Source organism: Engraulis encrasicolus, chromosome 8, assembly GCF_034702125.1.
Source record: "Engraulis encrasicolus isolate BLACKSEA-1 chromosome 8, IST_EnEncr_1.0, whole genome shotgun sequence".
Classification (NCBI taxonomy): domain Eukaryota; kingdom Metazoa; phylum Chordata; class Actinopteri; order Clupeiformes; family Engraulidae; genus Engraulis; species Engraulis encrasicolus.
Genome location: NC_085864.1, coordinates 21311378 through 21325814, shown reverse-complemented (window position 1 = coordinate 21325814; position 14437 = coordinate 21311378). Strand labels below are relative to the sequence as shown.

The 14437-nt window shown below is 39.3% G+C and overlaps 1 protein-coding gene across 1 annotated transcript in view; it reads right to left on the bottom strand.

The window, feature by feature from the left end:
* The window catches only part of LOC134454841 (E3 ubiquitin-protein ligase RNF213-like), a 113548-nt gene that overhangs the window by 13825 nt on the left and 85286 nt on the right, over nucleotides 1-14437 (bottom strand). Inside the window, exons 11-15 of the mRNA XM_063206000.1 lie at nucleotides 12194-12411; nucleotides 11918-12058; nucleotides 5118-5285; nucleotides 1632-3147; nucleotides 576-769 (exon numbers count right to left, since the gene is read on the bottom strand). Of these exons, the coding sequence (XP_063062070.1) occupies nucleotides 576-769; nucleotides 1632-3147; nucleotides 5118-5285; nucleotides 11918-12058; nucleotides 12194-12411 (2237 nt within the window). The remainder of the gene's footprint in view (nucleotides 1-575; nucleotides 770-1631; nucleotides 3148-5117; nucleotides 5286-11917; nucleotides 12059-12193; nucleotides 12412-14437) is intronic.

The following is a 14437-nucleotide window of genomic DNA, read 5'->3' as shown; positions in this document are numbered from 1 at the left end:
GGGGTTAACTTTAAATGTAGCGAAGGGGATGTAGGCCTAATGAATTTGCCAGCATTGTGAACGTACAGTCATATTTTGGCAACGGTAGCCTAATTAATTCGACAGCATTGTGAACCTAAGTCACAATGCAATGTGAACTTACACGATCACATATTCCATATTTTTGACAACGTAATTAATTAGACAGCATTGTGAACCTAAACGATCTGTGGGGGTGGTCACTGTCCATCTCGCAACAGCAATGGGCCAATATAATCCCAAATTCCATATTTTTGGCAGCGGTGGTAATTAATTTGACAGGATTGTTTGCTGCCTGCGGATGAACAACTTTTTAGGTGAAATGCACTTCGTGTTACAGCTGGCGGCAAAGGAGAGTCTCTCCCTGTTCCTTATTGTTGCTGAGAAAGGCGCAGGCACGCCGGTGCTCAGTGCTCACCGTGCGCACCTTGTGGCAGGCAGTGAAATAGCATCGAGGGAACGAACGAACGAACAAACGCAGACAACACAGAAACCCAGGCGATCACATAACCTCCTGGCGGAGGTAATAATATCACAAACACAAGCATCACACTTACAACTGGGGGCATATCAAAGTGAAAGATCCTTGGTGTCTTGTCAGTGGGTTTGTCCTGGTAAGATTGGAACTGCTTGATGATGTGCTCTGGACTCAGCTGTGACTCACTGAGCCGAATGGTTTTATGGGTGAAACCTTTCTTTCCTAGTTCCTTGTTTGACTCATTCACAAGGCTCTTGACATAAAGTGTCTTTCCTGAAAATAACAATTATGTAAATGTAAGTTGTGTAAAATGACAATAAATATTGTAGACTACGTAGGTAAGAAAGGCATACATAAGGTTGGCAGATTATTAAAGGGATTATCCAGAATTTAATGGATTATAACTGTATTGAAAGGTGATTTTTGGATGGTTGTGAGGGCATACGATGACCCGAGATCAAAATCACTTGGAGTCAATTGGATTTGTTTTGATAAAGTATGATGATACTGCGTTAGATGAAATGCTTGTTACATGGATGAGACTCTGGCGTTTGACGATATAAAACACAAGATTTAAAACTCTCAGTAGGTTCCAAAAATCATTTAGCAAACCCCATCAGAAGACATAATTATATATTTTTTCAACTTTGATTGCATAATGAAGCGTTAGACTTCACTTTGGTACCAAAACGTTCAAATATATGATTCTCCTAACAGTAATTAGATTGCTACTTGGTTTTTAAAGATGGACTAGTATATAATTTAAGTAAAACAAATAATCATGTTCTCAGTTTAACCAACATGGGAGGAACATGGGACTTCTACCTCCCACTAAGAAAATAGCACTGGAAACAGTTGAAGTGGGATCTCCTACAAGCGAAATGGGGGATAATGGCGGTAGTCATGGAGATATAACCTCACATTAGAAATAGCCATCATATAACAAAAGATCGCTGGTAGCTCAAAAAGTCACAATGTCTTCACAGGTATATTGGGTGCTCTTGCATGAAGGGGGCTATGTCCAATTAAACAAAACAATCCCTAATCCATAATCCATAACTCCAAGTAATAATGAGGAAGTGAATTAAAAGAAAGAAAGACATAATGGAAAATACACTATATTAAGCAATCTTACCCATTCCAGCATTGTCTGAGTAGACAAGTTTGATCCTTTCTGGGAAATTACGAAAAGCATCTAATTTTTCAAATTCGGTCCCATCCTCAGAGTGCATTTGATGTTGACACTTCAGATACTTCTTTATCTCTTGGTTGCGATTTGGAGTCTCAGGTAGTGTTCTTTTGTAGTTGTCAAATGCAGTAGCCACATAACTATGCTGCGCTTTTATATCACAGAAAATGATCAACATGTACTTTCCTGGTTCTGAACTATCTTGAGTTTTAGATAGTTTGTAGAAGAAGGACTCCAGTTTTCTGGAGACTTCATGATTAAGTTTTTCTGCATTCAGGAAACTGAAGATCTTCATGTGTCCGCCGCTAGTCTGACTCTGCAGAGCCCTGCGGAGCATCAGTTCGACCTCTTCTGCTGTGGTGTCAGTGGTACAGATCAGGATCTCATCAAAGCTGGGCAGTGGCTGATCATCATCTTTGTACATTGAGAGGCAAAGTGGCACCATCTCATCATCTTTACATGAAATGAGGTTTGGTTTTCCACGTTCTAAACCAATTGGTAGTTTTCTTTGTACTGTGGCTGTTACAGAATTGAAAACATGGTGCATTGCTTCTCCGAGGACATCTAAGTCCACAAATTTGTCTGACACTAGCCCTGAGAGTTTGTTGCGATACGTGTTCCAGAGCATGACGATCTTTTCGTCCAAACGAGTGAGATTTTCAAACATTTTTGAAACTTCTTCCTCAGTCATGGAAAAAGAGGACACCTGATCAGAAGATTGTCCTCCTTTGAATTTCATCTGACTATCAAGAACGGATTCTCTGCTTTTCTCATATTTTTCAGACCATTCCCGGACCCAGTCAGAATCATCCTGATGCAGATCCATATGCGTCATCAAAAGGTATCGATAATCTTCTATGTTTTCAGCATCTGTGTCTTCTTCATCTGCTTCCTCTTCACAAAACATTATTGCTGCTTGGATCTCTTCCTCTGTGTAGCCACTTTCCTTACAGTACTCTATGTGATCTGGGTATATGTTGAGGAATTTTCTGAGTTGGACAGAGCCTTGCGATCCACTGTGCTCAACAGGGGTCTGAAGTGCCTTGGTCAGGGCTTCCTTCACATCGTCATCAGTGATATTCTCCTTTAGGATGGACAGCATGTTGAGAAGATCTGCACTAATTTGTTGGTCTTGGTGTTGTACTTTTGCCACGGAACAGCACAGATTCACTAACTGCTTCGCTGTAAAATAATTCAGGGCATGATATTTATTTCTTTTTGTTTCAACATACTTTAACCACTCTGAGAGGCAGCACTGCATGCTTTCACAGAGCCCTTTAAGCTCTTCCAGCAGAGGTCTTTGACCTTTGATTTCCACATTTGTGACTCCAAAATTCATCCAGATTTTAAATGTACGGTCTTGTTCACAATAGGCTTCCATCTCCCAGTCCGTGAAGAGAATATGACCAGCATCACAGAGTCGAAGGAATGATCTTCCAACATTGATAATGTGCTCCAAGACCTTGAGAATAAATCAAGACAAAATAATTTTAGATGAAAAATGTCAGATGGAAACACATAATAGAGGCCACTTATATATTTATTTATTATACATTATTATACATTATTATTTATCATACATTTATTTATTATAACACATTTATTTATTCATACCCTGTGCTCATCAGCTAAGATAATAATAAATGTTCGTTGTTCACCTGTTGCTTTTCCACAAAATGTATTGGTCACATTAGATGAATTGGAACAGCAATTCACCTTTGTAAGTGTTATTACAGAATATTGGTCACGCATGTCGGCCTGCCTCACCATCTTGTCAACATGGATGAAGAACCACCACCTACAGCTGAACATGTCCAAGACAGAGCTCCTGGTGATCCCAGCTAAAGAGTCAATCTATCACAACATCAACTTCAGGAGGAAGTTGGTTCTGCTTCTGTGACCACAAACAAAGTCGCCAAAAACCTTGGCGTCATGAATGATGACGAGCTGTCATTCTACAACCACATCAATTCAGTCGACCGGGCCAATATGCTACGCAGTGACTGGTTCACGCCAAGGTCATGCCCCGAGTTGACTACTGTAACTCCTTCCTGCCAGGTCTACCTGCTTGTACAGTACATTAAAACCAGAATGCGGCAGCACGTTAGGTATTCAGTAAACTCAACAGGACCCATGTTACTCCCCTATTCATCGAGTTGCACTGGCTACCGATCACTGCCTGGATCAAGCACAAGGCCTTGGCCCTTGCCTAGAAAACCATGCCAGGAACAGCTCCATCTATCTGAAGGACATACTAAAGCCCTATGATTCTGGAAGAGAACTACGCTCCTCCAACATAGGCCGTCTGGCCTGCCGCCCGCTCGTTCTAAGGGATATTGTTATTGTACTTTTTGAAACTTTTTGAAAATATACGTATAATTTACATAATATGCCCCGACCCCCGCACACGCACGATTGGTCATTGTTTTTGGGTCCTGGAAATTCAGCAAAAGGTTTTGGAAAAGTCATGGGAAAAAACTGGTGAAAAAGTGTATGAACCCTGTAAATTGCCATGCCAGCATACCTCGCTTCAAACATATCCACCTTTCGTAGTATGGGTTAATCAAGAAGTTACGCTGCATGTGATCAATTTACTCTTCAAGAACCCGTAACCATGCTTCGTAGAACAGGCCCCAAGTCATTCATATCCTACTATGTGGAAACAGCACCTTAGTCTACATCTCAAACCTGGTATTAGCAGGGTATGTTATTGGTTTAAGTTTGGGTTGAACTACTCTCTGGCTAAAATCTTGAGATTGGTCCAGGAAGTGAGGTTTATTCCGCCCCGAAAAGGCGCAGAACACATTCTAAAATTCCTCCACCTCTTCTAACGAAAAATGTCCTGACCACAGGAAGAACAGTGCTTCTATAAGGAGAAAACTGATGTGTTGTCAATAAAGCAATCAATCAATCAATTAACGAACCGTTGAAATTAACCCTCACAAAAGGCCTATTGAGTTTGTTCATAATGCCCTTTCAATTGTAACATGCACTGTGACTGCAGATCATGATACTCTCCATAGGACTTCATTCAAATCTCACACCCATCTATTTTGACCAGGTGCAGACTCAAAATGTAAAAGTTCAATGTAAGGCAAGGATGAAACGCACACAATGACCTCCCTTTTAATCCCTTTTCATTTCGAGACGTTTCAGGCCAAGACAACCCCTTCTCAGACACTATCTACAGGAATTTAACCTGGGTGTACTCACTTTTGTATAACATTGTCAAACATTAATGGCTGTATTTGGATTTTTTGAGGGTGAACAACAAATTCAAGCTGTTATATGTTGTTAACAGGTCACCAATCGTTGTGTTTCAGTGACATTTCTTTGATGTTGGCCTATGAAAATATACAGTATACTTACAAATCTGCAAAAAGGTGAGATGTGTACTCACTTCTGTAACATACTGTATGTGCTTACACTTACCTCCACATAATAAGTGATTCCATCTTCTCTGCTGTCATCAGTGGTTGTGATCAGCAATAACTTGTTCTGAAGCTCCTTAAGCTCAGTCAGGCTATAAGACCTGTAGTTTGGTTTTCCATCTGTGGACACTTCTTCACATTTCAGTGAAATGCAATTTTCCAATGTCACCTAATAGCAGGAAACATTAAGTGAAAAAATTGTGACATGGTCGATAGAAGCATGCAATTTGGTACACATCCCTTGACTGATTTGAAGACATCTGAGAAGCACCCCACCCAACAACAACAAAACAAAAAAACGAAAACAGGAAGTCAGATTTTAAAAAAACCTAAATGTCCATATATGGGTCTGTGATAAATTAGGGGTTTTGTACAATGAGAAATTATAATATAATTCTTTCCTTAGTCTTAGTCTCTGAGGTGTTTTAACATCTCTTATGTACCTAACATCTTTATGTACCTAATTTGCTTTTAACATCCTTTACTTATTTTTTCTTTATCACTGTGTTGGACATTGTTGCCAGTGTTGCAACTGTACACTGCGCCTAGATGTCTTGCTTATTATCCAATTTGCCTTGTTACCTTCCTATTATTTAATGTTGCTTCTAGCACCTTGTGTTTGGCAATGTTGTCAGTGATGCAACTGTACACTGCACCTTGAGGTCTTTTGTTTACTTTTTTGCTACTTTTAATGCATTGTCCTCTTCTTTACTCTTTGAAGGACAATGCTATCAGTGTTGCAACTGTACACTGTGCCTTACCCTGTTCTTGTTTAAATTGCTCCTTGTAAGTCGCTTTGAACAAAGGCGTCTGCTAAATACCAATGTAATGTAATGTAATATAAAATGTTTCAATACATTATCCTAAACATATCCAACAGGTTTTCTAAAATGTATATTTTGTATTTCGTTCAATGGACGTTTGGTTCACTATAAAGATGTTTTGTTTTGTTGACATTTCGTTTCTTATTATTATTCGTTATTATAAAATGTAAATCAGCTCTATTGGTCAGTCTATATAGGCCTATGGGAGAGCAGGGACGAATGAAACACTTTTAACTGAAGTTATTTTCAAAAAGTAATGAAGCAGACGAAAATGATTTTATCACATGATCCAACATATTCCAATATAGATCCAATATAGTTCCCCAAGTAATTTACCACAGTGGTTAGCGCATCACCTTTAGGCTATTTTTACTTCAGTAGTTGCACCACTAGTTTTTACCATTATGCCACCTTTTTACCTTTATACCCTCATTATTCTATCAAAATTGATTTAATCAAAATAAATTGTGCTAGGTTTCTAAAAAAGATAATGTATTTAATTTTGTTGCAAGTCCATTTTCAAATTTTAACCTTTCCTACTAAAACAAATCATAGGAACACAAAAAAGTGACGTCACGCCTTTCACCCATATTACAGGTACACACATACATACAGTATACCTAGACCAGTATTCACACACCTAAATACTTAGCTAGATCAGCATCATTCAGTCTTACCTGGACCACTCTCACTGATTTCATAGGGCAGAGTTACACAATTTCTATGCAAGAAGATTTCCCCTTACAAATGACCTTAAACTTGACATTTGGAGCAACCTTTTGGAATTATGAGATAAAGGCATAGGATGATCTGTTCCTATTTTGTTGCTTCCATCCATTACATAAAGATTTGACTGTAATATCCTCTATAATTGTTTCAACAACAAAAAAGCCGTATTACCGGATGTCTTTTAGCCCCTTTTCTTTGTCTGCAATGCAATAATTCGGAAATCATTATGTTTGCTACTAGAGCAACCCTCCCAAATGGCCAATGGTACGTTACACAACAGTGTTTCCCACATCATTTTTGGAAACTATACATTAGCGCATGGAAAAATGTATTTGCCTACATTTCAGCCATTTATATTTAGAGAAATTACACAATATTTTACCCATGATTAGTACACTTACATATTAATTAGAGACTGTTTGTCATATGACGCAGCTAAAATATACCTCCACTCGATGATAGTCTCCCACATAGGGTATTGTACTACAGCATGGTCACAGGCAAGTCCAGGGATTAAAGTAAAAAAAAATCCTGAGCCTGAACTTTTTGGTGCGTCCACGCGACCCTATTCGATACACGGTGAAACGAGAATTTCATTGCTTTTTAAGCTTAGTATTTACACTTATGTTTGTCTTATTTATCTTATTCTGATGTGGGTGCCATGTCAGGGTCAAAATGACTTTTGCAACTCGAATAGGGCCTACCAAGGAGACCAAAAGGGTGTAGCGATAATCATTATTACATAATTACATACTTATTATGCATAATATTGTAGTTACATAGGCCATTTCATCACAAAAGCATGAGAAAAGTATGTGTAGCAGAATATGACCAACAAAGATTGAAATACCATGACATGTTAGATACATAACAGAGGTAAAAGCATAATCTTTGGTTACTTAGGCCTAAGTGTTTAATCCTGCCTTAAAAAAAAGAAAATGCAAATGCCTGGACATGGCTGAATAATAATGCAAAATACCTTTAGTTTTAACGAATTACAAATGCAAATCAACTTAATTCATTAATGTCATTTTGGTGGCTACTATGGACTAGATGTTGTCTGTGTCTGTAGATAGATGGGTTCTAGGTTTCTCAGCTGTACAGTCAGTCTGAATAGAGCCTTGGATAGAGCTAGCTCTAGGTCAGAATTTGTAGTGCCTGCCCTGTAAATATTTTGGCTACTCTCCTATTGGGCTATTCTCAGAAAAAAGACTGCCTTGCTTCATCATCAAGCTCAAGTTGTTCTGTCCATCACCATATAGCAGTATTATTTTTAGCCTCCAATCAATGACTAGAATTCCACTGAAAACTAAAGCCCATTAACAGATTGTTAAAAGCCATCAACAAGCCATTAGGCCTATGTGACATATTATTTAACGATCTCACAATCATCATGAAAACGGCACCTTGAGATGTGAATGTAGACTAAAACGTGCCAATGACAGGAATAATACACCCAACAACCAAACCTGTATTATACTACAGCTAGTGGGATGAAACTTGCTGCTGTCTGCATGCAGACTGCCATCTTGCTAGGCGCTATTTGAGTCAATACTTTTGCATTGTTTTTTCCATCAGAGATAATATCAGTTAATATGTGGGTGGTGTTTATAGGTAACCCGACTCCTCTTGGTAAAAGATTAGCATAAAAGTCTGATAGTTAGCGCGCTATCAAAATTCAGCAGAAGTGTGGCATCTGCAACATGCTGAAGTGAAACTAAGCTTTTTTGTTAAATTCTAACGAATAACAAATTATTCTCTTACTGTTGGTGTTCTCACAAGTAGTTGTAGACTGAAGCACATCTTCCTACAACCTCTTCCAACAACCCCAGAAAGTAATCTGGTGATTGATTCATGAATCACGCTATCCAGCCATTATTTTGAATGGAACTACCGGTAGCATAATGCACAGGCAGTGGTTGACATTAGGAGATGAGACACAGATAAACGGTCCGCTCGACCGCTCCACACTCCGGGAGAGGCTGTGACAGCTCTGTGTTAAGTTCTAAGTTGGGTTCAGAAATTATGAAAAGACACAGAGGGATCGAACGTCTGTGGAAAAAAACAGAACCTTGTGTGTTGTGGAGAGCTAAAGCACTGAGCAGAGAAGCTCTATCAACACTGTATGCTTATCGACATTCTGTAGGCTATGTCCAAACACACAATGTCCAGTTCCATTTATGTTTTTGACGACAGCGGCATCACCAATCCATATCATGCAGTTTAGCAATCTTAACAGATATTTCTGCTCATAGAGCAATAAACGGTGCAAGGTGCCTTACCATGTAGAGCGAGTTGTTGACAGTGCTCTGTGACCGCGGCATGAGAACGGCGAGTCGGCGACTGCTCGTAGACCGCCGGCTCTGTGGTGGTCCGACTCGAGCGAGATACTGAAGTAGCACGCTTTCCTAAGACCTGCCCCCTTCTTCTTCTGATTGGTTAACAATGTTAGTTTTAGTGAGCTCCTTTGCTACCATTGGCTGACAAACGCAGGAGGGATTACGGTTGTCTTTTTATTTCTTTATTTACCGTCAATTTATTTCCGAGTATTTAAAAGACAAATTAACCCACGGGCAATCGCTAAAAGCCGGAAATCCGGTATATGCCGGAGAACTTTAATCCCTGCAAGTCTCTCAGCAGTTAAACCACTGGAGAGACTCTACAATCGAGCATTAAAAATCCTAGGCAAGCAGTCCATAGGAGCACATCACTGTAACGTTCAGCGGGACCTGAACATGCTAAGCTTTCATAACTACATAGCCTTATCTAACGTCATCCTAGTTCATAAGTGTCTGCATGGTAAAGCCCCTCAGTTGCTTTGTGATAACATCCAACCAATACAGGTTGCTGGGAGGTCCACCAGGAACGCTGTAGCGGGCAACTGTAGGGTACCACACCGCAAAACGGTCTTTGGCCAGTCTTCATTCCTGTTCAAAGGAACTAATCAATGGAATAGCTTGCCATCTGATATCAAGGCTATTCATAATCATGAGCAGTTTAAAACTCAGCTGAAGGAGTTCCTAAAAGCAACCAGGTATGTAGTCATGTGTGAGTGTGCTTATTGGGTAGAGATTGCTGATTCATGTGTGAGTGTGTGTGTGCGGGGGGTAATTGGTGTGTGCATGTGTGTTTGAGAGTGAGGGGTGGGGGTAGTTGATTTAGTGTATGTGTGGGGGGGGGGGCTGATTTTGTGTGTGTGTGCACGTGCGCGTGCGTGCGTGTATTGTGTGTGATAATGTGTAAGAATACATAACAGTAAGTACAGGACAGATGTAGGATTGGTAGGAAATGTGATTATGATGTTAAGTGAATGCATGAGATGGATGGAAGAATAAACACCAATTTTAAATATGATTGATAGTTTTCAAAAATGAATGATAGGACTGAATGAGTGTATAGGCTGTGTTTTATGATAATATTGTTGTATTGTTATTGTTGTTAATGTAACGTTTTAAAAGCCCTTCTAGGGACGGGCATTGGAAATTAGCTTTTGGCTATAAATGCTATGATGCTTGCTGTTTGGTTGTTATGCAACCTACATGTTATGTATCTGTCCCTATCAAATAAACTAAACTAAACTAAATTATAGAAGTACATCGTCATGTGTTTTTTTTTTCAAATAAAAAATAGAGCAGGCCTACAGTGAACCATTTCTGTTTACAACACACTTTCATTTGTCCCTCATGCAGGGGTCTATGCTTAGCTTTTTCACAAGAACCTGTGATGAAAAAAAGGAGCACAGATAATAATTTTGTGAAATTTCTTGACATAATTTAACGCACAGACAAATAGGGTCTCAGAGAGTAGGCTAGCCTTTACTTTTTCCCGCACACACATACACATTCCACATGAGGGGTGCAAGTCACAGTGCCAGTTTTTCAAAATTCCTCCCAGTAAAATGACTGAACAACATATTACACCAGTGGTTCTTAACCTGGGGTGTGACCAAAATTCTGCAAGCGAACATTATAATTAGGCCAAATCAAAACCAATTTAAAGCATGTTTTGGTCCCCATGTAAAGGCATACGGTGTTGATTAATGTCTCAAGCAAAAATCATTGTAATTAGGGCTGGGCGATATGGAAAAAAACTATATCACGATATGGATTACTTTATACCACGATAACGATATATATCACAATATAGCACAATTATGTATGTTTTCAATAATTCTCTTTATTTTGTCATGTTGCAAAACCACTTCTCTTTAATATGAATCTTTGTATTCTTATTTTTAGTTACATGAACTTAGAGTGTATATAGTGACAACATGAAATGTAATGAAATTAAAATTATATTAAATTTTATAAAAGTAGGTTATCACGATATGAACGATAGAGGAGATAATGATATCACGATAATGATATACAGTATATCACGAAAGTGATAGGAAAGGATTACAGAAATTTCACTTTGACATAATGATTAGTGACCTTTTAACAACATATTTAACTGCTCAAATTTTGTGTTCACGGAGAAAAAAACAAAATACAGCCACTAATGTTTGAACAGACCAAGCATATGGATCACTGGAACCATGTCGTGTGATCTGAAGAGACCAAGATAAATAAATTTGCTTTAGATGGTGTCAAGCATGTGTGGTGGTAAACAAGTGAGTACACCCACAAAAGTGAGTACGCCCCAAAATAAAATCCTGAACAGTAGGGGCCATGTTGGCTCGAATCGTCTCGAAATGAAAAGGGATTAAAAAGGTCATCGGTGTGGGTTTCAACCAGTTTTCATTGAGCTTTTACATCTTGAGTCTGGCTTAAATAGATTGGTGTGAGATTTGAATGCAATCCTATGGGGAGTATCATGATCTGCTTCAGTAGTCGCAGTGCATGTTGACATGTATGTTTCTTTTAGTTGTATTTCAGATTATCACTGTTGCCAGCATTCATGCATCATCAAACCATGTCAGTCCCACTACCATGCTTGAATATTGAGAGGATAATATTTTTTTGTAAAACTCAGTTGTTTACCACCACACATGCTTGACACCATCTAAAGCGAATTTGTTTAATGGCTGTGTTTTATTTTTTTCTAAGTGAACAAGACATTTAAGCGGTTATATATGTTGTTAAAAGGTCACTAATCATTCTGTGAAATTTCTTTAATGCTCTCATATGAAAAGATATACTCACAAATCTGCAAAAATGCGAGGGGTGTACTCACTTACGTTATATACTGTACGTAGCTATGCCACTATGGCAACTAAATGGTAATATGGAAGATACATATTGCTTACCATTGTTTGTCCCTGGGGCCGTCTAATTGTGTAGATTCCAGTTCCATTTATATCTGTGGCCTGACGTAAAGAAGATCTTTCCACAGAGCCATGTGTCTCATAAGCTATCTCAAGCCAGTCTTTATTTTTGCACGAGTCTCTCTGAAGAAGAAAATAGTATAACAAGAATAAAGAAGTAAGATTACTGAGATGGAAGAGTACATACAGGTGTAACGGGCATAATAGAATACACATATGGACATGCAATAAAATGAAAGAAACAATGGTTACACATACCAGCTTTTCTGTAAGTTTTGGGTCTCTCTTGAGGTCCAATTGAACCTCTCTAATAGCATCCCTTAACTCTGTGAACCCAGCCTTGTCACTCAATCCATAAATAAGGGGTGCAGCAGCAGAAATGGCATCTCTGAAGTAACACACTTTGTCAATATCCATGGCATTTTCTCCAGCAGAAATTGATGCCAACTCCACAAATGCAGTCAGTTCTCCGGTGTCTATAGGGTAAAAAAAGAAGTACATTTGACAGGAACACAGACAATGTCGAGTTCAGAGGCAGACTTGGCTTCTCATTTTTCAGGAATCCGAAGTTCTAATTGAGTTCAAATCTGTTTATTCGCCAGACATGTCCACACCAGACAGACAAAGACACATTACGACAGACCAGGACAACCAACAAAATCACACAAAAAGTACAAAATAAAGTTGTTGAAATATATAGACATTTCATCCAATGCAATCTCAGCCTGGATGTTTAGGCTATCTAGTGCTACTCACAGTCGTATTTGCGAGTGCCACCATGATACGTACAACTTAAAGCTTGAGCCATCAAAGCCAGGCTTCAGCAAACTCTCTTATGCCTCATTAGAACCTGCATACACACCTTACAAGTCTCCACCTTCAATACCATTACAGCCCCCACCTCACATGTCTGTGTCTCGTAGAGTGGTAAAAGCCTACTATGCACATGCACAGTACCCTAAACCTACAGCATCATTCTCACAGCCACTCGCTCATCCTGCTCCAGCCTATGCCAGGCCATGGCCTGCAGTGTCCGGCTCAACCTACTCTACAGCGTCAGCTCACAGAGTAGGGCCTGCTGTGCCTGCACCTCCAAAACCCACTATCTCCAAATTTGCTTAGCCAAACTCTCTTGACTTTGCTCAGCTATGTATAGCTCTGGGTAACTTGCTCCCATCTAACTACTCTACTGTTTCAGTATCAACTAGAATGGGCACTCGGTAGAGCGCAAACCTTCGCCTACGCCACTTTTTTTTTTCTGGCCATCTTCAAAGTGTGGGGCATAACATTCTCCAAATTTTGGTGTTAGTTTCATTTAAATCGGACCGGAATATCGTAATATTAAATTTTTGGCCCAGTCTTGACCTCTTATTCAATTCAGCATGCACACATTCTTCTGGCATATTGTGCTTGGCAAAAAAAAACGTTTTTGACCTTTTCGTGACCTTGACCTTTGACCCAATCACTCCCACTCCCAAAAAGTAATTGATTGTTCCTTGGGTCATGACCAATCATCCCACTAAATGTCATAAAAATCGGCTCAATTTACGTTTTGACCTTTTCGTGACCTTGACCTTGACCTTTGACCCAATCACTCCCAAAAAGTAATTGATTGTTCCTTGGGTCATGACCAATCATCCCACTAAATTTCATAAAAATCGGCTCAATTTACGTTTTTGACCTTTTCGTGACCTTGACCTGGACCTTTGACCTTTGACCCAATCACTCCCAAAAAGTAATCGATTGTTCCTTGGGTCATGACCAATCATCCCACTAAATTTCATAAAAATCGGCTCAGTTCTGTCTGAGTTATACGAAGTACAAACAAACATTTTGACCTTGACCTTTGACCCAATCACTCCCAAAAACTAATCGATTCTTCCTTGGGTCATGACCAATCATCCCACAAAATTTCATAAAAATCGGCTCAGTTTTGACTGAGTTAGACGAAGTACAAACAAACAAACAAACAAACAAACAAACAAACAGACATATTCACAAATAAATAAATACACGGCGGGCAAAACATAACCTTCTGGCGAAGGTAATTAAAGCCGCAAGCGGTGATGGGCCCTCGCACCTACGTTGCAGGGCCGGGGCATACCGCCAACGCCCCATCATCATCTTTTGTGTGTCTGAGCAAGATACACACAACTTACGTTCATCTAACATGCACTAAAAAGGGAAAGTAAATGCATATTTTTTCAATTTTGTTGTGCCACAAGATATGAAAAATCGTATCATAATTTTTCATCATCAATGACTTGAGCTCATATACAAAAAATATGAAGCACATTGGATGTACGGTGTAGGACAGTACATCACATTCCATTGTATACATATTTTTTTTAAAGTCTAAATGTCACTTCCTTTCGGGCGTGGTCATGGCATCCTATGACCTTTTTTGTTCATCTTAGTGAGATACACAACTCCACCCGAGATGGAGTATTTAGCTTGTACTGTATGCTGGCCATGACCCTTAACACATTGACTCTCAAGCCA